The sequence below is a fragment of the Lepisosteus oculatus genome, chromosome 25, assembly GCF_040954835.1.
Source record: "Lepisosteus oculatus isolate fLepOcu1 chromosome 25, fLepOcu1.hap2, whole genome shotgun sequence".
Classification (NCBI taxonomy): domain Eukaryota; kingdom Metazoa; phylum Chordata; class Actinopteri; order Semionotiformes; family Lepisosteidae; genus Lepisosteus; species Lepisosteus oculatus.
In genome coordinates, this window is record NC_090720.1 from 1249018 (window position 1) to 1271336 (window position 22319).

A 22319-nucleotide genomic window follows, 5' to 3' on the forward strand; every position below is an offset into this window, starting at 1 on the left:
TTTCCAATTAGATTCTCAGCACTTTTCCTTTACTGCTAACCTGTGCTCTGGAAAAATATCGCAGCAATAATAAGAATAAAAGCAATCTTAAATCTTACCTTTGGGCGACACACTTCGGGATTTCTTGGTCTCTGAAGGACACTCGCTGTTGCTGTTGGGTGAATACGCTCTCTTCTTTCCTAGGATGTCATCTGCAAAGAGGGAATTAGCATGAGTCACTATTAAGTTTCTGCTCACTACTGCCTCATTCACATTCACAGATGAATTTAGTTTCTGCAAAATTAAACACACACACACACGAGAGCCCAACAAAATAAACATATACCTTTGAAAAATCATCCAGTGTGTGGAGATTAAAATCTGCTGTCAGGTTTGATCAAAAGCTCTGGGAGGACTGTGTGACAAATCTAGGTGTTACTGAGGCGTTTGAAAAGGGTTTTCTGTATTTCTGTGCTCTCAGACAGCATGAGACAAACCCTGCTTCTTCAGTGGGGCCAAAGAGTTGCTAAAAAAAGGGGGGAAAAAGTGAAAAATCACCTCATCTGGACTCTTGTGCAGTCAAAATTTGAAATTCCCAGCCTACAGCTTCATCTTTCTCACTGCAACACCTGTTATTTCAGTTTTTTTTACAGGTTTCCTTGCTTTTGCTTGTGGTTCTCGTTCAAATGCTAAGCCCCCTTGTGAATCTCCTTATCAAGTCCCTCCCTCTCTCTCTCTCTCGTTCTCTCTCTCTCTCAGCCCTGAAGGTCCTCTTTAATTCTCCTCCCATCGGGGTATATGGAAATGCACATGCCTTGCATTAACACTGCACTCCTCACCAACACCAAACATCTAGTGTACAATTACAGCATCCCCCCGAACAGATTTAAAATCAATATCCTCCTAATAACGTGGGGGAAAACTGAAAGCATGATGCTGCATATGAGCAGGAAGGAAGGGACCGTTTGTCATTGTATTTTCTAGCTAAGTCTCGTTAAAGACACAGGCTCCTGCTCTCTGTTTGGTTGTGCAGCACAGGGAACCAGACCTGTTGTGCACAACTGATTCAAGTCAAGCACAAAAGCCCTAACGTGAAGCTGCACAAAACAGAATCACTTTTCTGTCCATTTTAGAAGATTGTTTTTATCCTGATTTCTACATTTAATACTTATTAATCGGTCTTTTGTTCAGGACTATTCCCAGCCGGAATGATATGTTTTCAATCGTTTCCACATTGTCATTTTACTCCCTTGCTATTTGGCGATTCTGGGAGGCGAAGGGCCACATCTCTTCTTTTTAGCTATGAAAACAAAACTAAATACCTTTTATAACCTAGAGTGAGCACATTCATTCTCTCCCCTCACACTTACTGAGGTGGCAGGAGAAGGCGAGACACAGATGACTCTCGACAGCACCGTACAAGCAAGGGCCTGTGCAATACCCAGCTCCAAGCACCCTGCACTTCTCAAACAGGCTGTGGCAAAGCTCTGGTTGTCTGAATGACATCCCAGCCGGCCGGCCGCCAACTTCTCCTAACAACAGGACACGAGGGACAAACTTAACCACTCGAATGTTATTGTCTTTCTTCTCCGCCAGCAGAAAAAAACCAGCATCTTCCTCATGAAGAGATGTGGGTCTTTCAGCCTTTTCAGGAGTCCATGCAAGAGAGGGCCTCACTAACGATCCTGTTTGATGTACTCTCCAGAGGGGGGCTATTGTGACTACTCTGAGGAGAGCGGGGCCAGGGTCAAAGCCTATTCAAATGGGCCCAGGCTGGCTCTTACCTACCCCTAAGGCAGAAAAGACTGTCCGCATAGCACACCCTACTCCGTCGCTGCTAAGATCAGGCCGGTAGAGAACTCTGGCTGGCGGGGAATGGGTGCAGCAGCTGCCCGTGAAAGGGCAGGTTCCTCCCCGCGGGGACACGGGCTCTCAGGCAAGCTGGGCGGGGAGCCGCAGGGGCGCGGAGGCGCTGTGTGACCCCCGGGGGCAGGACACGGGGGCGGCTCCCCGAGCAGGTGGTACAGACGCCCCCTCCTGAAGGGATTCACAGCCCCCGGCCGGGCCAGCGGAGGTGCGATTGCAAATCCCAGCCTGGGAGAAGAGGGGGGGGGGGGCTGAACGGAAAGACGGAAAGAATTCCACGCGATCAAACCACAGAACTCGCAGACGCAGACAAACAAACCACGAAAACAGAATCCGAGCCCTCAGGAGGGTGCTGAATTTGTATCTCAGTGCGCACAGCCATCAATTCCAGCCCTCCTTTCAGCGCCACGGTCTTATAAGTCTGCTGTTTGCTGGCAGCGCAACACAGTGTGTCTGTGCAGTTCAGACAGCTCTGGTTACACACTGTCACTGTGGAAGCCATGCCTGTCTGTCTATCCAGCTGGCAGGGCCTGCATTGCACATCCTCACTGCTCCTCCAACCCTTAGACTAACACCGCCCTGCATTCATCGGTGCCTATCCAGAGGCCTCATTCCCAAACAACTCTGGCCCACACAACTACACTTCTCTGAGCTGGGGTCCACCTAGAGAGCCAGGTTCTCTGAGGTCCAGTGGTTTTGGGCTGGGGCGGTGTGCGGACGAATCAAGGCCGAAGGCTCAAGCCTGGCTGACACCGTGTCGGCTGACACCTAACACGAAGGTGCTGTTCCTTTCCCACACTGCCCACGTCACAGTACATTAGCTAACGCGCAACTGTAGGAGCGCTGCTATACGCTTGAATCTGATGCAATCACACGGCCCAGATGAGACTCAACAAAGAGGAACTGAAGCAAGCACAAAAAAACAAGTCTGAGCAATGGGGAGAGACCCAACCTGCTCCATCTGGATACAGCAGTTGCCCTTAAAATTTTCTTTAAAAAAATACTCTGTAATCGTTAACGGAGAAGAATGAGAAACGGAAGAAATGCTGCTCCGCCTGCAGTTATTCCCTTTTGTAATTTTGTCTTTGGGAAACAAAGCATTTGGCAGCAGGACAAGAGAAGCACGGGCTGGAAGCTGGAAGGGAAGTCATTATTCTGCGTGCTCGGCTCAAGCCGTGCGCTGAATCATGAAGACAGCTTCACTGAGCTTCAAAATGAAAGTTCCTATCTGTAACTTAGTGCCTTGACACCAAGCTGCTCGTAAATGAACCACTCTGGATTCCAGGAAAGGCTGGGGAGGTGGCGGTGGTGGTGGTGGTGGTGGGGGGTAAAAAACAGATTCGTTTTCATTTTTGTCTGGTGGCCCAGAAGCTTCCTGCACACAGCCAGGCCTGCGCCACGCTTTCTCAAGTCCGCGACCAATCACCAGCTACGGTGGTGGTCTCCGGGGTCCCGAGCCATGAGACTTCCTGCCCCCCGTCTCCTGTGACCTCGCGCGACCGTGATCCCCAACGCTATCGCACCCCCGCGCGGCCCTGCTCTCCACACGCAGACGCCGCCCCCCCCCCCGCGCCGCTGCACAGTTCCGCCGGCGCAGGAAAGCACGCTTCTGTAGCTCTCCTGTGCTGTCAGGCCACGACTCGGAACACGTACCCAGAACGCTGGGTCGATGTCAAGAGCAGTCCCGGGAAGCCACTGATTCATGCCATCGGAATCCCTCTCGGAGAGACATATCTGTCTGCACATGTCTGCTGTCCTTCACACGGGTGTCTGGAGCTGAGTGGTGGGCATTTAAAGCTGTCTGCCTGGGCATTAAAGACCGTGGCAGCCTGGAGTACAACACTTCACAGTGGTGCTGAGACTACAAGTGCACCTGGAACTCCACCACTCTTACAGTTACAGATTCAGTCTTTCAGCAACACTTAATCCACCATATTCTAATATTCGTTACATTTCAACCAACTTCAATGTTCTTTTGTTTGCTGGATAATATAATATAAAAAACGGATGACAACAGAGAATAATAAATAGAAACAGTGAGTAACGTCAGCAAAAAATCTCCTTCAACATGTTCAGTGCGTGATTTTGAGGCAGGATGCTCTCCCTAAACAAGGGAGGAAGCCGATGAAAACAACAGAATCCTGCAGAGCGCTCCATACTCCCAGAAAAGAAGAACATGCATTTTTGTGAATTTCATTACTCTTACCTCTTCTTTTAGGTTAAAAAGGAGAGATGAAGCAAAACAAAACGTAATTAAAAAAAAACAACCTTGCAGAACCCGACGAGCACCACAGGGCTTCCTGGCAGAGCCACACTGCGACTCCTCACTCTGACAGCACAGCTACAGCGTGGAGAGGCTCTGCTCATCCCACACACGTGCACTCCGGACAGCCACTCCAGCCCACAAAACAACCACATTTCATGACGCAGGAAAGGAAAACAGAACCGACAGGAGGAGATCTTGGCATAGCACAGAGGAATCCAGAGATTCCCTTGTTGAGTCCGTGCCCGATTGTCAGAGATCTTGACAACAAAAGCTTTTAATACCTATTAAACGTTGCTTCTTAAAGTGCACGTGCTCTCGTTTAACCCTGTGCTGGGAAGCCATGCTGCTGTTTCACCTCAGGCCAGTACTTGACACATGGATCCTAACGCCACCACGGACTGCCGTCTATGACTCCAGAACTCCTGTTCCTAAAAGCATCGCCTTGCATCATAGTCAGTTCCTATTTTTCTGCTGGGGAAGCGGTGTTGCACCCACCCTGATGATGTGGCATTTCAAGAATGTTAAAAGACGTTTTATATATCTGTGTGTGTGTGTAAGAAAACTTTATTGGAGAAGACACTTGGATTCTATAGAAAACGTTCCTGGTTGTAGTACAGAAATATACACATTTGCTTCTCCACACGGGCCAGAAGGTTTAATAATCATAAAGCGATTTTTTCCCCCCACTCAACTACTGTGGAGGGGAATCGGAGCCCAGCCAGCGCCTGACCCGCGGAGCCACTCGAAGACGGCTCTCCTCCGCACACCGCCACTTCCCGGCGGTGAAGGGTAAGATGGGGAGGAGGGGCGGAGGAAAAAAAAAGGCAGCACTTCTTCTTCCTCTCCAGCTGGTGACAGCTTTGACAGCCAGGCTCCTTAATTCCCTTTTCTTATTCCCTTAATCTGTCATCTTTATCAGGCTAGGGAAGTGCCAGGCGGCGCACAGGAGCCCCGGCCCCGATCAATCTCCACATTACAGCTGACAGAATGGTGCTAATAACTTATTGATCCAGTATGCGCAGGGCCCTGCTGGGGCTGAAAGGCTCCCATTGATTGGCTGAAGGGAAGGAGAGAGGCGCTTCCGCTGGCCGGAGGGCTCGGCTCTGCCTGGAATCGCGCCTCTCCCGGAGCGAGCAGGGGAGGGACAGGGGTGGGACGGAGACAGGGGCAGGACAGGCACACGGGTAGGAGGGACACAAGGGCAGGACGGGTTCAGGGGTGGGAGGGACAGGGGCTGGGACAGAGACACAGGACCGGGACGGAGACAGGGGCGGGACAGGTACACAGGGATATGGAAGGGTACAGGAGTGGCACAGGGCAGCTGCAGCTCCAGGACTGGAGGTGAAACAGGACAGACAGTGAAATGCACATGCTTTGCTACGCAGTGCTGAGGGGGACTGCAGCCAGCAGGCAGCGGATCGTCCGGTACCGGGGGTTCAATACAGATGGTACATCCATAAGTGCCTGCATGTATGTAGTGTGTGTAAACACGCAGCGTGTGCCATCGGGAGTATTTTTCTTTGCTTCTGAATGCAAAATCTGCAAAAGTGGCGGAAAAAGATGAAAAGGAAAACAGTCTGGATCCCAGCTAAGAGATCGCCCTGTCGAAGCGGAGCGGCCGGAACGCCGCAGAGGAAGAGCAGGACTGACAGCCTCTGCTGCGCCGTTTCCGTTTCATTCCAGGTGGGATTCCCAGGCTCGTTTTCTTTAACACTAGGGGGGCTGCGCTTCCAACAATAAGAAAAAACTACAAACTGCGCAATGAGGAAAATATGAGCACAAATTTGCACGACGTACGCAGCTGCAAAATGACTCATTAAGCTCCCAGACCTAACCATTACGTCTCGATGCATTCCTTGAACTAAACACGTGACGCTGCGTAACGGGGTTAATATCTACCAACTCTACAGCCCCCTCAAATCTTACAGCACCACTGCCTTTTAAAGCAATGTGCAAACATGCAGCAACGCTGTTCTCGTACATTCCTCACCTCTCAGGCAATGCAAGCACACTCTTTCAGGTAACTGCAGGGCTGAGAGCTGCTGAAGAGTGCTTTCAAGGAGAAAGAAAGCGAAGCTGGAAGATTAAATTGCTATGGCCATTAGGAAGAGAGTCGCCTGCCGCAGGCGAAACCCAAGGAAAACACAAGACAGGAAGTGAGAGGGGAGCAGGTAGCTCTGCTCTGAAAAATAACAGAAAGAGCTCCCCCCCCCCCAGCTCCAAAATCACCATCTAGCCCTGAAAAACAACACCTTGCTTGCCTGTGAAAGTCTCCACACCGACTGCAAAGCTGCAGCTAAGTCGGCTCTCCAGACAGACTAGCTGTCAGCTCCCAGCCAATCCAATCCCAAAGGCTGGAGCTAAGGGAGTTTTAGTCACTTACGGCTGACGCCTGGGTCATCGCTAATGTCTTTTCCCTCAAATTTAATTAACGTGTGTCTCCATCAGCCCTCTGCTTCTGCTTCCTGTTCCTCTCTCTGTGCAGACTGCACTGTCTCTGCTGGCCACATTACTGCCGTCTGCACCGAAAAAAAAGAGCTCGCCTGTTTTATTTAGCTGTTTATTTTCCTATTTCTCACAACAGACTAGTGCCATTTGTTTGCTTCTACCGTCTGAAAAGTGAGATCTAATGTATTAATCTTTGGGAATTAGAAGACAAAGCAATGTTTTTAATGCGGTTTAATAAAGGTCTCTTCTTACATACAAGAAAACATTTCTCTTCCTTTAATGCCCATACTGACAGTAATGTATTTTACCCATCTTTGCACTGAACACTCGAAATTTGCACTTCAGAAATGTAATACCAGAGAGGGCCCTTGACTTTTTAATCAGTTCAAGGGTAACAGGAGTGGAGCTGCACCGAATGAGCATCTTTTTACAGATTATATAAGTGCAAAACAGCATAGATAGAAAGGCACAGATACACAGATTAGAGAGGAGAGAAACCATAGCACAGACAGAAAGACAGACATACTGGTATGTCACAAAATGACGTGAGCACAGGCAAACAACTGCATCAGGCTTGTAAGATGGATGAAAAAGGCACTTGTTTTGAGTCCCCTCTCAAAGCAGAAAAGTATTCTCTGCGGAGGAGAGGACTGGCAAGTCATGCTCTCGGAATCGCCTCAGGACACAGAGCTCTGCGCTCCGACCACTGCTGCACAAGGCTGCGCTGGCTGTCAGCTGCTTTATATGTTTGCACAAGTTAAGCCAAGTTCTAATACCAAAGAAATAATAATAATGACAAAAAAAGACCATAAGCCACTGCCGTTTAGTTTTATTAATTGTTCTGTAACATCGAGGACTTGATTCAAGCTCTGAATATACATTACATTTTTTTTATAACGTTTCTCACAAATGGCCAGTCATAAGTCAGCAACTGGGTCAGGATATCTGCTTCGTAATTTCTGCTTTCCCTCATCCATGTTTTAGTTTTATTTTGGGTGATTCCAACATGGGCTTTACGGAAAAAGTTCCCTCTGGTTTCAGAGCTGTGGCTGTCTCATCCTCCCTCTCCCCCTCCCTCCTCTCCTTCACACTTCCCTGGCAGACAGAATTAGACAAACTGGGTGATAAGATTGGACTTGCTTACAGACATGGGGCGAGCTGCTTAAATAGGCTCTAAATCTGTGTTTAATGCGCAAACCGTCAGATTTGTAGCCCTACCCTCGCCGGGAAGGCCGGCTCGCTCATCCCTTTGTGTGTCTTTCTCAATTAAGATTAAAAAGTGTTTTCCGCAATCCCCCCTTCTCAGTTTACAACTCCTGTCCCCGCTGCGCGGAGTGGTGGCAGGACAGCGCCTCACACAGCCCGCGGTTCGGAGTCCTGTCCTTTGGCATCGCAGAGTGAACTGGATTGCCTCGCCTCCTCACCTTTAATCCATCGTCCCAAACCCAAACCTTGTGTTCATCTTGCAGTGGGCCAACAGGACGCCGGTTTTAATTGCTCAGTTAAAACATAAGCCCTTCATCCCCGGTGACAGGGACCTCAAATTATCTCAGGAGGACCGGCTTCTGCGTCCGTGCACTGCGCTACAGCACGACAGCGCCGAGATCTCCAAGGGGGCTCTCAGAAAAAACCCGGACACAAACAATTCTTATTCTTGCAATTCTCTAACATACGCAAGTTTGGGAAAAAAAGTGTTACAAAAGTGTTACAAGTATATGACTCCAATAACCAATTGCATCCACCACAGAAACATGCTTCAAGACACATCTCAATTTCTCAGGCTGCAATCACTGGCTCCAAGACAGATCAATATAGCAATTAGATTTTATAAACACAAGGCCTTCTACTTACTTTCCACATTCCACAAGCAGACAATGGACCAACACCATGATCGTGGAGACGCGAGCCATATACAATATGAGCAATATCCTTCATTTTCCAATAAAGGGATTATAATATCTGCGGGGAAGGGCACAGTCAATTCCTACAGGATTGCACACAGCCTGGAAAGTGATTCTCCAATGCCAAACTACAAACAGGCCTTCCCTATCTGGAAACTCCTTTAATTTCTTCTTGACTAATTTTTTTTCATTTTTCTAAAAATCGCCAATAAAACATCCACTTTCTTTTCATGTATTAAAACGGGTCTTCTTTAAGAAGCCTTTTGTTTTTGCTCCAAAGCCTTAAAGTATCTTGCAGAGAGCCGCTCTAACACATTTCGAACGGGCCGATCTAGAAAGACGCAACTCGGGCAGAGAAAAGACAGGCGCTGTGTCTGCTTTCACTCCCGGCTCTTGGTGCACAATCAGGTGGCATTTATCTGTTGTTAAAAAAGTCAAACTAACTCTGCAGTCAAGTCGTTTTGGAAATCTCTGTCAAGGATTTTTAATTGGTCCTGCGCCTGTTTCAAGGGTGCTGGACTTTTCTGCAAAGTTAAAAAAGTTTTAGCTTTTCCAAAAAGGCAAATGAGTAGGCCAGAGTAATATATGTTAATTAACTCACTGGATTACAATGCACCTCCGTCCCTATGTTTAGATTATATGGGCTTACACGGAAATAAGGCTGTTTATTTGGAGTGGGCATTTTAAGAACTCCTCAACTGAAAATGGGTGTTCTGGGAGATGTCAACAGTCCAAGGGCCCAACGTGCAGCAGACAACAGCTACCAATACCTGAATAAAATACTCAGCTTGCCAGTTTTGTACAGGACTGCGTATTTTAAAAATATTTGTATTGTCTGATTTTCCCATGCTAAACAAAACAATGCAGAGCGGGGGTGAAGAGCCAGCCCCTCCTGCTGCAGAGCTGACGCAGCGAGGCTGAGCTCCAAATTCTCCGTGCCGCTCGAGAAAAGTCCGCCCTTATGCTGGTCGAAGCTGGCGCGTTGATTACAAACCGCCCACAGAATCGAAAAATTAAAAAGAGAGAGAGAGAGAGAGATGGCTTCCAACTAACCTGCGGTGAAACGCTGGCAGGAATGGGAGCGAAAGCCAAGGAGGCGAGGAGCAGGGCAAGATAACGAAGGAGACGGAGGAGGAGGGGGAGGAGGAAGACCGGCGTGCGCGTGTAAACCCCTGGAGTCCTACCTGCTGGTCCTGAGCCAATGTCAATGCCGTTCCTCTTGATCTCGCCACCGGGCTGACTCTCTGGCATAACGAGCTGTCTGGTGTGGTGGAGATTGGAGATGATTGTTGAAAGATCACTGTCGCGGCTGCAAAGGAGAACAGACAGTCGGAGAGTCAAGCAGCGCTAATCTCTGGCCACGGGATCAATACGGGCCCCTCCGCCGGCTTGGGATGGGGCCATCACACTGCCGAAACGCTTCACGCCGAAACTCTGACGATCCCCTTACGGCTGCCCGGCGGAGGCAGGGTGGACCGGCATCAGGCTGCGCTGCGCAGAAAACCATTTGGAAAACACAATATGGTAAACCCTTGTCATTCCTTCTTCATATTTAACATCATGAAATAAAACAAAACTTGCAAAATAAAATTCACCTTTGATACAGTGATCTAAACATTAAAAACATTTCTTTTTTTTCTCTTTTGCAGATGAGCTTTGGTTAAAAACAATCGATGACTGAGATAAATAACTTCCACCTCTGACTGCAACTAAATAAATTTAAAGAAAACCGAAAGCCTTTCCAGTGTATCTATATATACAAAGAGATTACGAAACGAAATCCAGAGCTGGAAGACTGACTCCTACAGCCGCAGAGCGACCTGCTCCTGCCTGCCCAGCAGTGAGCACATGACCCTGAACTCAGACGACCTCTTCGTGCGTGTGGCCTGCACCCTGGCTGAGTGCACGCGCACACGCGCACACACACACCCACGCTGGTCTCGGCAGCACCTCGACGACACGGCACGCTGGAATTACTCACGAGCATTTTTTTCAACACTTCCAGGCTCCGTGTCTATAAACCCGACTAAACTGCTGTCTCGCTCTCTCTTTAAGCAGACAGGTCTGCGACAGGGAGTCTCCAGATGACCTGGGAGCATTCAACTGTATCTGTCTACAGTTTCTCCTTGATGGTCAGCTGCAGCAACACCCCTGACACCAGACATGAGGAACCCTTTCTCTCTCACTGTACTCATCCACTGTCTGTTTAACTCCTTACTTACTGGTTAAAGAGGAGCCTTTTCCTTAGAAAGCACCTCACAGAGTGAAATAAGCCCACGCCCCATTTAAGAAGCATAACGTAAGCACAAATTTTAATCCCTCAGAGGAACCTCTTAAGGCCACAAAAAAATCTACAGACTCCTGCATCAAGCAATTTTGTGTCTTATCCTGTCTTATCTTCCACCTTAAGATGTGTTAATCAACACATTCAGAGAGTGTAAGAAGTTTATGAGCTTAAAGTGAAGTGATTATCGGTTCTCTTTAATCACCCTCCAATCAATAACTGGATGTCATGTTCACAGGACAAGCCCAGATCAGTGTAATCTTAAAGAGATATTAGCACATAAAATAAAAGAAATCCTGCCAACATTCCCAAACCAGGAGCTGAAACGACAAGCGCCTTAGTCCTGGTAATAACTGTGTTGCATGCTGTCTGCTTAGAAGTCACTTGTACTAAACTTGCACCAACGAGCAAAAAAAAAAGAACTAACATTTTTTGAGAAAAGCATATCAGAAAACAATCTTAATACACCAGTTATAACTATCCTAATGCTTTCACACATGCCATATGAGCTCTATTGTTAATGGAATTCATGTTTTGATGTACAATAACCAAACCTTAAAAGTGTGTTTGTTCCTTCTTGATCTACTAACTGCACATTGTTTTCTAGTTATATTTAACTTCTGCTTTGAACAGGTGTAAGCGAGGGTTGTCTCTCCTGCTTTTTTCCTATCTAGTGCACTTGTGTTGAAGCGCGCTGGCTGTGTCTGGGAGCAGCTACAGTAGTGCCCGCTGGTTAGTCATGGGGCAGTGATCCAGCCATTGTCATGTGCTCAATCGATTATGCATCCAAGCCCACGGCACTGCTCTGCCCAGCACTCAGCGGGGCCTGGTGAGAGCCCTCACAGCGGCATGAAGGGCACACGTCTGTGCCACACAAGCGCTGAGAGCTGAGCATTACCGGCCTGACACCTGTGTGGAGCACCCTTCAGATGTTTCTCGATGTTTCGGGATCAGCAAAGTGCTGGACGAGGGCTCTTGTACGCACGCAGGTGTTCCCAGAGCGTAGCGCAGGGCCGCATCGAGATGCAGAGTGCTTGCGTGCGTGTTCAAGGGGGGTGGCGGGGGTGTCCAACACCACTCTTGAGTTTAGCCACCGACCGCAGGTGGAAGACGGGGAAAATGAAATGAAGCCAGGAAAGGGTGAAAGCTGATAATTCGTGTTGTCCTTCTTTTCGATTAAAACTCCTGCCATAGAGTTCCTGTGCTCTGCATCCCTTCCCCCCATATTACAATTATCTTTATCTACAGACGTGTAGGAACCTGCACAGAGGCAGCTGAAATCCCCAGGCATCGAGCTGCGTTACAGCACTGGATCTGCACGCGGCAGGAGGGACTTCCTGCTCTCCGGGGGCAGCCGTGAGGTGTGAGGGAGCCAGCAGGGATAGCCAGCAGGCTGAGGCCGGGACAAGAGCTGCAGATGCGTTTCTGAAGTAACAAAATCCCCTCTCTCTCCTCCTGGTCTGCTGCAACAGCTTCTGAGAACTGCTATGAGCTCTCTGCTGAGACACAAGGGGTTATGGAGTACAATATAACCCCTGAGCGTTTTTCCACACTGAATGTGGAATTCTGTAAAGAAGAAGGAAGGTTCTCTTTAAACATTCTGCAGTATTCAATGACAAAAGCTTCCTAAATGTTGCGGTGCAACGTCCTCTCCCTGGTAGTATATGACCACATAATTTCATTCTTGGCTCAGACTCTCTTCCCCCGTTCTGCCTGGATAACAGATAACTTTACGACATGAACATCTCCAACCTTTTCTATCACAGGAAAAAAAAACTAATTTCGAAAATCGCATTTATATTAAATTAGTAAATCAATCAACTGACAAGTTTTGATATGAATAAATTATAACCTACAGCTACCTCAGATGTGCCCTTCAGATCCCAGAATCCCAGAGGAGCACCAGTATGGCCCCCAGATCTGCAACGAGGATTTAGAGATTAGAGTAGGGATCTCCCCCATCCAGAGCTCTGATGTACTTCAATGCTGCCCTGTCTTTGAACTGTCAAGAAGTATCAAGATGTGTGTCATGCAGGTATTTTATCAAAATCTGATTAGAGTTCTGATCTCCTTAAACAGTATAACGTTTCAAAATACTGGATTAGCATCAGTGTAATATTAGAAGCATATCCCATAGGATGCTGAGCAAACACAGCAAGGAATAAGATATATACATTGAAGAAAATGTTGCAGGACAGCTACATTGCTGGAGTTCTGATAATGGACTTTACAAATCAGCTATAATGTGTCTCTGCAGTTTACTGCAACCAAAATTCTAGTCTGCAAGAGCACAGATTACAATCCTGGTGTTGGTAATGTCTAGCTAGCCTGCCTAAACTGCAACAACAGACACAAGACTTTATTTCTTCTGACCAAGCTGGGTTTGCAGTCCCTTGCCTGCCTGCCTCCTGTGATTTACAGCTCTCCCAAAGAGCTTTCACGCTCAGTGCTTTTGCCAAACACCAAGGGCTTGCGGGCCACACGTTTGGCCAAGACAAGCCTTTCAAATGACTTCAGCTAAAAAGACGCCCTTCATATCAGTGAATTACGTCCTTGGTCCCCTAAGCTTGGTGGCTGGTACGTCCTTATCCTGACTTTGCTTTCAACAACAATCCCTCATGTTCAGAGGCAGCATCGGCCTCCTACCAGCTGGGGGGGCTAGAGTGGGTTTGAAAAACAATGTGGGATTTCTCCCATAAGGGGGGACTCCTTGCAGGATCTGTGCCTTTTGGGGAAAGTACCCCTTTTTTTACTTGTTCTCTCTGGGCAGGGCTGTGTCAAGTTTTTATCTTCTTTCGAGGCTACACAATCCACACGAGGATGCAATAACGCCCTCAAGCTTAATGGCAGAATCCTTCCCTGCTCTTATTTCAAACTGACACATTAGACACGAAACAAAGGCATTAGGATGCAAATGTCAATAATAAAAAGCAGCCACTCCAGAGGAACAGATTTTCGGAAAAAAAAAGACAAAACGCACTCTACATATTCCAGTCAACAACCTAAGTGAGTGTAAAGTGTGTCGTTTGCCTGACTCCGGCGGTGTTAATTTTGCCATTTTTGTATCTGGAAATCCCCCTGAGTACATTCGAGAGCCTTGGTGTGGGATCCAAACAGAGGAAAACTCATCGGACTGCAGCAGCACCGCACATCTGATCCATATCATGTTTTACTAGCTGCAGGCTGTTGCTCTAGGTTTACTAGTGGAAAAGAAAAGCCACATTTTTAATATCATTTTAGACCCACACAAGCCTGAAATGTCCAGCACCTGGATTTGGTTTACGGGACACCCTGAAGCAGGAAAAACCTTAAATAAAACTAAATGCTTTACAATGGGAGTCTTAATTGCTTTCCAGCATTAATACAGTACATACATTAACTGTGTTCTTGTGGTTAACCCGGCGGGCTCCTGCAGAATCAGCAGTGAAACAGGAACCGTTGGACCCAATGGGGAGGAGCATTTTTCAGGCTCTCTTACGCTCCTACACTGAACAGTGGAAAGTCTACACTTTCACTAGGACACTGAAACACTGATCACTACCGGAGTGGATTGGGCGCAGGGAACACAAGGCAAGCAAGCAAGCAAACAAAAAATCAAGTAATAGGTTAATTCCATGCTGAAAAAAAGAAGAAAGAAAACACAACGTTTCGGCCGTGGGGCCTTCAGGTGTCAGCATGGAATAAACCTATTACTTGTTCCTTTGCAGCCTACGCATGCTGACGCAGCCCCCCACCTGAACTACTACAACAAACAAAAAAATGTTCTGTCCCTTTAAAACGTTTTTTTTTGGGGCGTAAAAAAGTGCAACAGATTTATTATTGGTCTAGTTAAACCGCTAAAAGCGGCTCCCAGGATCGTCTATTGACAGTTTCCTTAATTAGTTTCCCATGCTGCGGCCCTGCTAATGACTGCAGAGTTCATGTCCTGAATACCTCAAACGAACGCTGCCTGATCTACCGGGGGAAAGGGACCAGCAGAACAGACGGACGGCAGGACTCTACCTCCCGGAGCATTTAAGGCTGAAAGCTGCGTGCAGGTCCCCGACCGCCCAGGTCACCGTGCCCAGATTAATCCCGACGGAGATGTGGTGGCGGGGGCCGGTGGGTGGGGGTTGCTTATGATGTCACCCTTGAACAGTAGGGCGGTGGCCTGTGCCCCCTCCTCGGCCCCGCCCCGAGCCAAGAACGCAGGCGACTCCCCACAGCCACAGGGCCACAGATACGAAAGGTGTCACTGGCGACGGCTAAGCTCGGCACTCAGCAAGTGGAAAGACCGATTCCTCGCCCCCAGAGAGGTTGGGAAATAGATCCTTACTCCAACAAAAGACCAAGGGACGAGATCACACAATGCACATCCACTGTTTGCCATTCATGTGCAAAAAATCATATAGTGTTAGGACTGACTGACATTAAAATAGGCATCTCACTTCTGTTTGACCCCTGACAAGACCCACAGCGCAGAAAACATGTGATTAAAATGACAAAAACAAATGTTCCTCGATCTGCAATCTTAGGCAATATTTCGGAACAATCCGCCAGGTAAAATTAAAAGATCGTTTTTTCCAAGTCGCCACTCTTCCACAGCGCAAACGACAACTGGAACCGCAACCCCGAATATTAAAAAAGAGGCATGAACAATAAAGGCATAGTAAAGATGGCCTTCATCCAAGCCTGTGCGACAGAGAGGAAGGGACAGACACCTGCTTTCCCTCTTCCTGAACCCAACAGGACATTACCCCAGGGGAGAGGGCCTTCGGAGGACATACAGTAAGCTGTGTCAGGACGGCCCGTTTGACAAGGCTAACACTTTCGCTCGCCTGTCCCAATTTGTCCCGGGAACAAGGGCTCCTGGTCGGGCAGCCAAGGTCAGGATCTGCGTCAGAGGAGGTAAGACCCAGAGCCCTGACTCAGCTCGAACTGGAGGATCTGCATGAAGCCGCCCCCCCCCCTCCCCTTCCACACACACGTGTGCTCGCCAATCCCCCTCCCCCCTGACAGCTCAGTCTGATAAGGCGCTGGAGAAAATCTTCATAATCGCGTGCTAAACTTGTCAATACCCTTCATCCCCATCGGCCAAACCCAATATAATGACCTAAATATTAACCCAGCCAAAGCCCACCCTGGCAGCCCTATGTGTGTGTGGAGTGTTAGTCTGGGTTAATGTGAAGTGACTGGTGATGACTTCTGTTCGCTCTGGTTGCTTGCTGTTGGGGTTTCTCCATGGTAACTCTGGCAGATTGTATTGTACTAAATTATGCACCACACGCTTCTTTAAAGCACATAATAGAGGACACAAGAGAGCCCACCCTACACCAAAACACATAACGGCTCACAATGACAGCGAACGGTGATTAGCTCGGTTCTGATAATACAGCCTGACAACTCAAATAAAACACCACCCATGTGCCACTGTCCTGGAGCCTATAAGGAGACACTTTAAATAAAATAAACACTGGAACCAAACATTTAATCAGCTCAAGCAGTACCTGCATGCACCCATGCACACAGTTGCAGACATCCACTCTGACATCTGAACTGGATTACTGTATCTTCAACCACGTTGGTGGTTGCTGGCCCTGGCTGTGCCCTCGACCAATCCCTGTGAAAGTCCCTCACTAGTAGCCCTGCTGCCTGGGCCACATGAATGTAGTTTCCGTGGCCTGGCCAGAAATGGGCTGCAGTCCAAGACTGCTAATCTCTTAGTTGTGCGAGTCCACAGCCGCCCTGTAGAATGTGAATACCTGCACTTCAGTACTAATAATTTGCTGAAGTTCTGACTTTAATACGGTGTTCCTTGTGAACCTGGGCATGTCATTAGTTATGTACAGTCTTTCCTGTTCTCTCTTTTAATGTACAGTGACAGCATCTACCATCCAACGTTTCTTTACTGTAGATACCAAAACCCATTTGAGCATTTCTATTATTTTGACTGTACTGGTGCACTTTCCCTGGGGTGCAGAGCAAAGCTCAGGGCTGTCACATGTCAAATTGGTCCAGTGAGCTCACTAACACAACCTGGCCCCCCTGCCCCTTCCTGCAAACGCACTGTGGCAGCAAGTCCTGCCCTGCTGTAGCTTATAGACAGTTTCCATCTTGGCACAGAAGGCCAGGCCCGCTGTGACATACAGCACTGCCTCAGAGGAGAACACAAAGTGCACAGAAACATCATCAATATTTACGCTGACGCATCCAAGGGCTGTGCTTCCCATGGGCCGGAAGTTGATTGTTAAAGTGCAACAAAATGTTAACGAATTCAGCACCTCTTTTCTGCACACCGAGAGAGAGATGCGCATTGCAGAGCGGCGCAGACACCCCACACCTTCCCTCCTCGGGGTATCAGAGCTCAAAGCACAGGGGCGGCAGCTGTGCGACGGGACAGAGCCCCGCGCTCAGCCGCACTCGCTTGGCCCGAATCCCGCCCTGCCGGTAACAGGACACCCTGTCCTGGGACAAAAGCGCTGTTCCCTTGGCGCTGAGGAAACTGCAGCTCCTCTCCGCACAAGATGTGTGCGTCGCCAAGTCCCACACGCTGCATCAATTATTTGAAGCTGTCTCGTTTTGTTTGCTTTGCTTTTTTTTTTTTTTTGCAGGGGAATGAGGGGAGGTGGGGGTGGGGAAGTGTGTGTGTGGGGGGGGGAGTGCTTGCTGAGGCTGAACACCTGTTCAGCAGCTGTGAGCAGTCTGAGCTACGGCACGAACATGAAGCCGCCGCAAAGTTAAGAGACAGATGCTCGGGGCAGAAGACCCCCACCCACACCCAACCACCCCTCTCCCATCCCTGCCATCCCTACCTCCCCCTTGTGCTGGGGTACCCCAACAACCCCACCCTCCTGGTCACACAGCTGATGCTCAGCCAAGTGAGCCTGAGTCATAAGAATGCCCTGCAATGGCTTTCGTAGCTTTGCACACCTAGCAATAACCCATTAAACCTGAATAGATGTGTTTTGCTTCTGTTCCCTCGTGACTAATCTCCCTTCCAAGCAGGGCGATGTGTGTGACTTGGGGCGACAAGCTTGGCGAGCGCCAGGCAGGACCAGCGGCTGCCACTGTGGCGTCGGTGCGAGGCACTGCCGAGTCTGTCTGCGGCGTATCTGCAAGGGCGGCTACGTGAGCGTCCGACAAGAGCAGGAAAACAGCGCGGCGACACGGAGGTCAGCGCAAGGCCGGCAGAGGAGAGTGCAACCCTGCGTCTGACACGATTATGAAGTACAAGCTAGCAGAACAAGCTGGCTTACAGACAAGAGCTCCAGCTGACAAGCCAAAACCGTGCACTGAGGTCACAGCAGAGAGCCGGCAGCCTGGGACAGACGACGCGCAGCTGCCAGGCACATCCATGTGGTTCCATAGGTTCACACAATGCTTTCCCCTCCATTTTACCTCACTCATATCACCCTTTTACCTTGATTTGCCATGGCCAAACTTGATTTTCCCATTTCTCCCATGTGCTTTGCCTGCCTTGTACCAGGATTTCACAGTGTTACTACACATCTATCCTGCTTTTACCACGGTTTACCAGAGTACACTTTTGTAAGGGCACATAGGCAGCTCCCAGTCTCAACTCCAAAATCACATAAGCTGTGAAGTCAAAGGGCTATGCGCTGTACTCAGAAGTGCTCTGTACAAGGTGATCTATAATGAGATTTACGCGCTGAAGCCGACAGTACGATGAAGACATGACCCGTATTACCTTTCCAGGGTCCATGTTTGAAAGAGATTAGCATCCTCTGCTAATTGCATTTGAAGCCATGCAATAATAAATCTCTTTACTTTGAAGGTGGGGAGTGTGTGTGTGTGTGTGTGGAGGGGGTACATAATGCAATTATAAACTGGAAGCTTTAATTAACTGTACTCCCACTTCCACTTTTATTACAACAGGGAGATTAATGAGATGTGCATATTTGGCTGTTCATCTGTATGAACCTAAATTATGTAGTGAACCCATAGCCTGTGAAACCATTTTTTAAGAACCAGCTCCCCGCAGTGCATCCCATATCTCCAGCTCAGAACTTTACATCAGCCCTGCAAGAAGGACGAACAGTGATCTCTCTCCCAGGTGCTTCAGATGTGTTGCACAAACCAAAAATTTTTTATATGAACCTCAATGGCATCAATGTTAAAACCTTTCTTTGGTCTTGTCCTTTGCATGAAACAGCCATTACAGAGATCCCACAGAACCTACAGAACCTGCAGAACCCAGGTCCAACCCACTAACCCCCTCGGGAGCAGCACTGGCCACAGAAGACCTGCACCTGCAAAAGGTGACCCAGAATCCACTGTATGCCTCACGTCGCCTTCAAAAAACCAGCGTATCGGCTAAAAACAAACTGTGTTATCTGGATCCGATAAGAGTGGATAGATACTATTGTCTCCAGGCCAAGACTGTAACAGACAGCCACCAGGCCCAGGGCAGGGTCCAGGAAGGAGCAGCCCTTTAAGGTGCGAGCCAGTTGGCTTCAACAGCGCTTGGCTTTCCGTATGTATGACACACGGGGCCTCTTTTTTTTTAAACAGCATCACGTTTATTTTAAGACCACCGCCTCGATTTTACCAATCTGAAACAAACCGAAAACTGCCCGTCTGCATCCGACGGTCCAGAGGTTATCGAGCTGCCCTCCAGCAGCTCTCGTCCCGATGATGGTCGCACCATGCGCTCCAAAGCCGCCAACGAGCCGGAGATGAAAAATAAAACAGCGTTTTACGTTTGGCTATTTGTTGCAGCGACTGCTCCAGGCAGGTATATAACCCGTATAGTGTTTCCTGCCTTGAAAGCTCTGCCTCTAAGGAGGCTGCAAGGCTGTGAAAACTGCATACTCTACATTTACACAAGGCCTGAGCAACAAAAAGAAAAACAAGGGATCCAGACTTGGACAAAGTACAGTAAAACATGTACTGCTGTTGATTTCTGCTGGCATCACTAGGGGAAAACGGAGACCAATCACTGCAGAGCCCTGCACCTTGTTCTCCAGAATTTGCCCCTACCGCCTCTCACATAAAGCAGCAATATTTCAGATCATCAGTACAGTCACAATTACTGCAACTGTTGTGCTGCTGGGAGCGGCTTCTATCATTTTTAAAAGCAATGGCAAAAGAAAAACAAGGATACAGTAAGGCCGCCTGAAGGAGGGCGAGCTAAACAGGTAAAAAAACACACAGGAATATTCCAGAATTGCCTCCTCCCCCCCCCTACCAAAAAACCCCAAGAAACTCTGTATTCATATGCAGCTCACCACACAAACACAGCTGCAGAGTGTTTTTCAGGTTTTGCACGCTCAGACAGAAAAGTGAAAAAAAAAACGCACAGGGCATGCTTTGAAGCAACTGTTTTACACCCACCTAACTTGCTGGTGTGAGGTTGTGTATTTGCTCATTTCTGAAGGTGAGGGAGGGGATGCCCGCCTAAGAAAAGCACATTTCTCAGCAGAAACGGACAGGGGAATCCTTCCCATGAAGACGGGGTGGTGTGGGCGGACAGGTCTCGAAACTGGGTCTTTTCCATTCGATGAGAAGCTGGGATTTCCCCCAGCCATCCCCCTGGCTAAGCAAAAGCAAGCACCCAGCCCTCGCCAAGCAAATTCGGGAATGTCACAAAACACCGCACCAAGGCCCTGGCTATAAAGACGGCCAGGTGGAGAAAAACAACGCACGACACACAAGCAAAACACTATTTAAATCCATACAGGACTTGCGTGCGTCACACTTCAGAACACCTCTACCCCTCCCACTCCTTGGTCCTGACGGAGACGACCTGATCTGTTTGTTCCTGAACACTCCCTGGTCCTGTGTACTGTGCTGAGGGATCTGTTCGTTCCTGAACACTCCTTGGTCCTGTGTACTGTGCTGAGGGATCTGTTTGTTCCTGAACACTCCTTGATCCTCTGGACTGTGCTTAGGGATCTGTTTGTTCCTGAACACTCCTTGGTCCTGTGTACGGTGCTGCTTTGTGCTTTGGAGGTTCAACATGTTTTCTTTAGATTTACCAAGCTACCTTCACCGACTCCCATTAGGATTATATTTTCGGGAAATAAGGTAGAAAAATTAACTAGAAATCTGCTCTCGATCTTTTGCAATAACACAAATCTTTAAAGATGCAGGCTTTCCTAAATTTCCGATCAGGAAAGTGCTTTCTAAGGTTTATGCCACAACGTGCTCAAACCCCGACAACAGGGTTTTATAGATTTCAGAGATGTAAACAAAAGATCCCAATAACACCAAGAAAATTACCCTGTAATAAATACAGATGATTGAGGAGGGGGGTACAAGTAGTGGGAGTTTAATTACCTGTAGCTGTTATTCGTTTTTCTGGCCTTTCGTTTTTTAAAGGGATTTACCAACCTCTCGAATCCTAAATCCCTTTTTTATTAGGAACTGATGGCAATTACAAAAGTGTGCATTTGAATATTACAGACGGGTTTGTCAGTTCCTGAGAGCTGTATCTCAAACTAAAACCAAATGGCATGCTCACCCAAATCCAAACTGGAGGAAAGGTTAACGCACACAACTGGCCGCTGTAAACTTCTGAGAGAAGGGAATTTAACATATATATTAATATTTTGCTGCTTGTTCTATTCTTCTTCAAATCTGTCCCACTATTAAGCCCAGACAGTCAAAAACCAGAAAGACCCTGTGCTCCGGCTCCTGTCCTTTACACCCCCTTCACCTTCTGCTGTTTTAACAGATTTTACCTTGACTGACTTTGCAACCGACTGGCTCTGCGCTTCCTGCACTGTGGAAATTGTTACAAGCTTCCAATTCACCTAACACAAAAATAGGATGAAAAACAATGTTAGTGTTAACAAAAAAAAACTCTCTTTTTTACTTCCGCGCAAAAGGGTGTCAGAACTGAAGACTTATTCCAACACGCTTGACCTACATGCTGCCCACACCACAGCCCATGCATGACAGTGCAAATGGAGAGCCCCGACAGCCTGCGGACAGCTGTACCTGTCGCCCAGCTCAGACAGACCCATTCAAAGCGCGCACAAGCCGGAATCATACATACCCGGGTGAAGTGAGGCCTGCACTGAGGAGCCACTGCGCTACAGAGGAGATGCAGGCTTGCTTCTGCCAGAGCCTCCTGGCACGGGCGCACAGTACAGCTCAGGGGACCCCGCTCCGAGCATCACCTGATGCAAGCTACAAACTGAGAAGCAGCGCCATTGCACCCCAGAGTGAGCTAGTGCTCTTAACGCCCTATAGGCGATTTGCATGCAAAACGCAGACAGGTTAAACCCTTCTTCATACACGCAGCTGAATTTATAGCAAGGATTTAAGAGCTATCTGAGCAGCAGTCCAGCAGGCCGAGAAGGGGGGGGGACACAAAACCTGATGCACTCCCCGGCCTCGGTCTGTCGTACCCCCACCCCCTCCCCACCGCCGTCCCCACGTGTCCAGTGAGGATCTCCCCCCCCCGCACTCCCCCTCTCACAGCACCTTTCTCAAATACCCCGCGACTGGGAAATCAAACAAAAAACTCACTTCACTGCGAAACTGAAACTAATTTTCCCCTAAAAAAAAATGGGCAAAGGAACTCAAAAACCCAAATGCAGAAAAACAGTTTGTTCTTTTTGTCCCTTGT

General features: G+C 48.4%; 1 protein-coding gene across 3 annotated transcripts in view; it reads right to left on the reverse strand.

Annotated features, from left to right (window-relative positions):
* The window catches only part of samd11 (sterile alpha motif domain containing 11), a 100353-nt gene that overhangs the window by 28146 nt on the left and 49888 nt on the right, over nt 1–22319 (reverse strand). For all 3 annotated transcript variants that reach the window (XM_069183613.1, XM_015336986.2, XM_006641992.3), the window contains 2 exons: nt 9645–9769; nt 99–191 (listed from right to left, as the gene is read on the reverse strand). In XM_069183613.1, coding sequence (XP_069039714.1) covers nt 99–191; nt 9645–9769 — 218 coding nt within the window. The remainder of the gene's footprint in view (nt 1–98; nt 192–9644; nt 9770–22319) is intronic.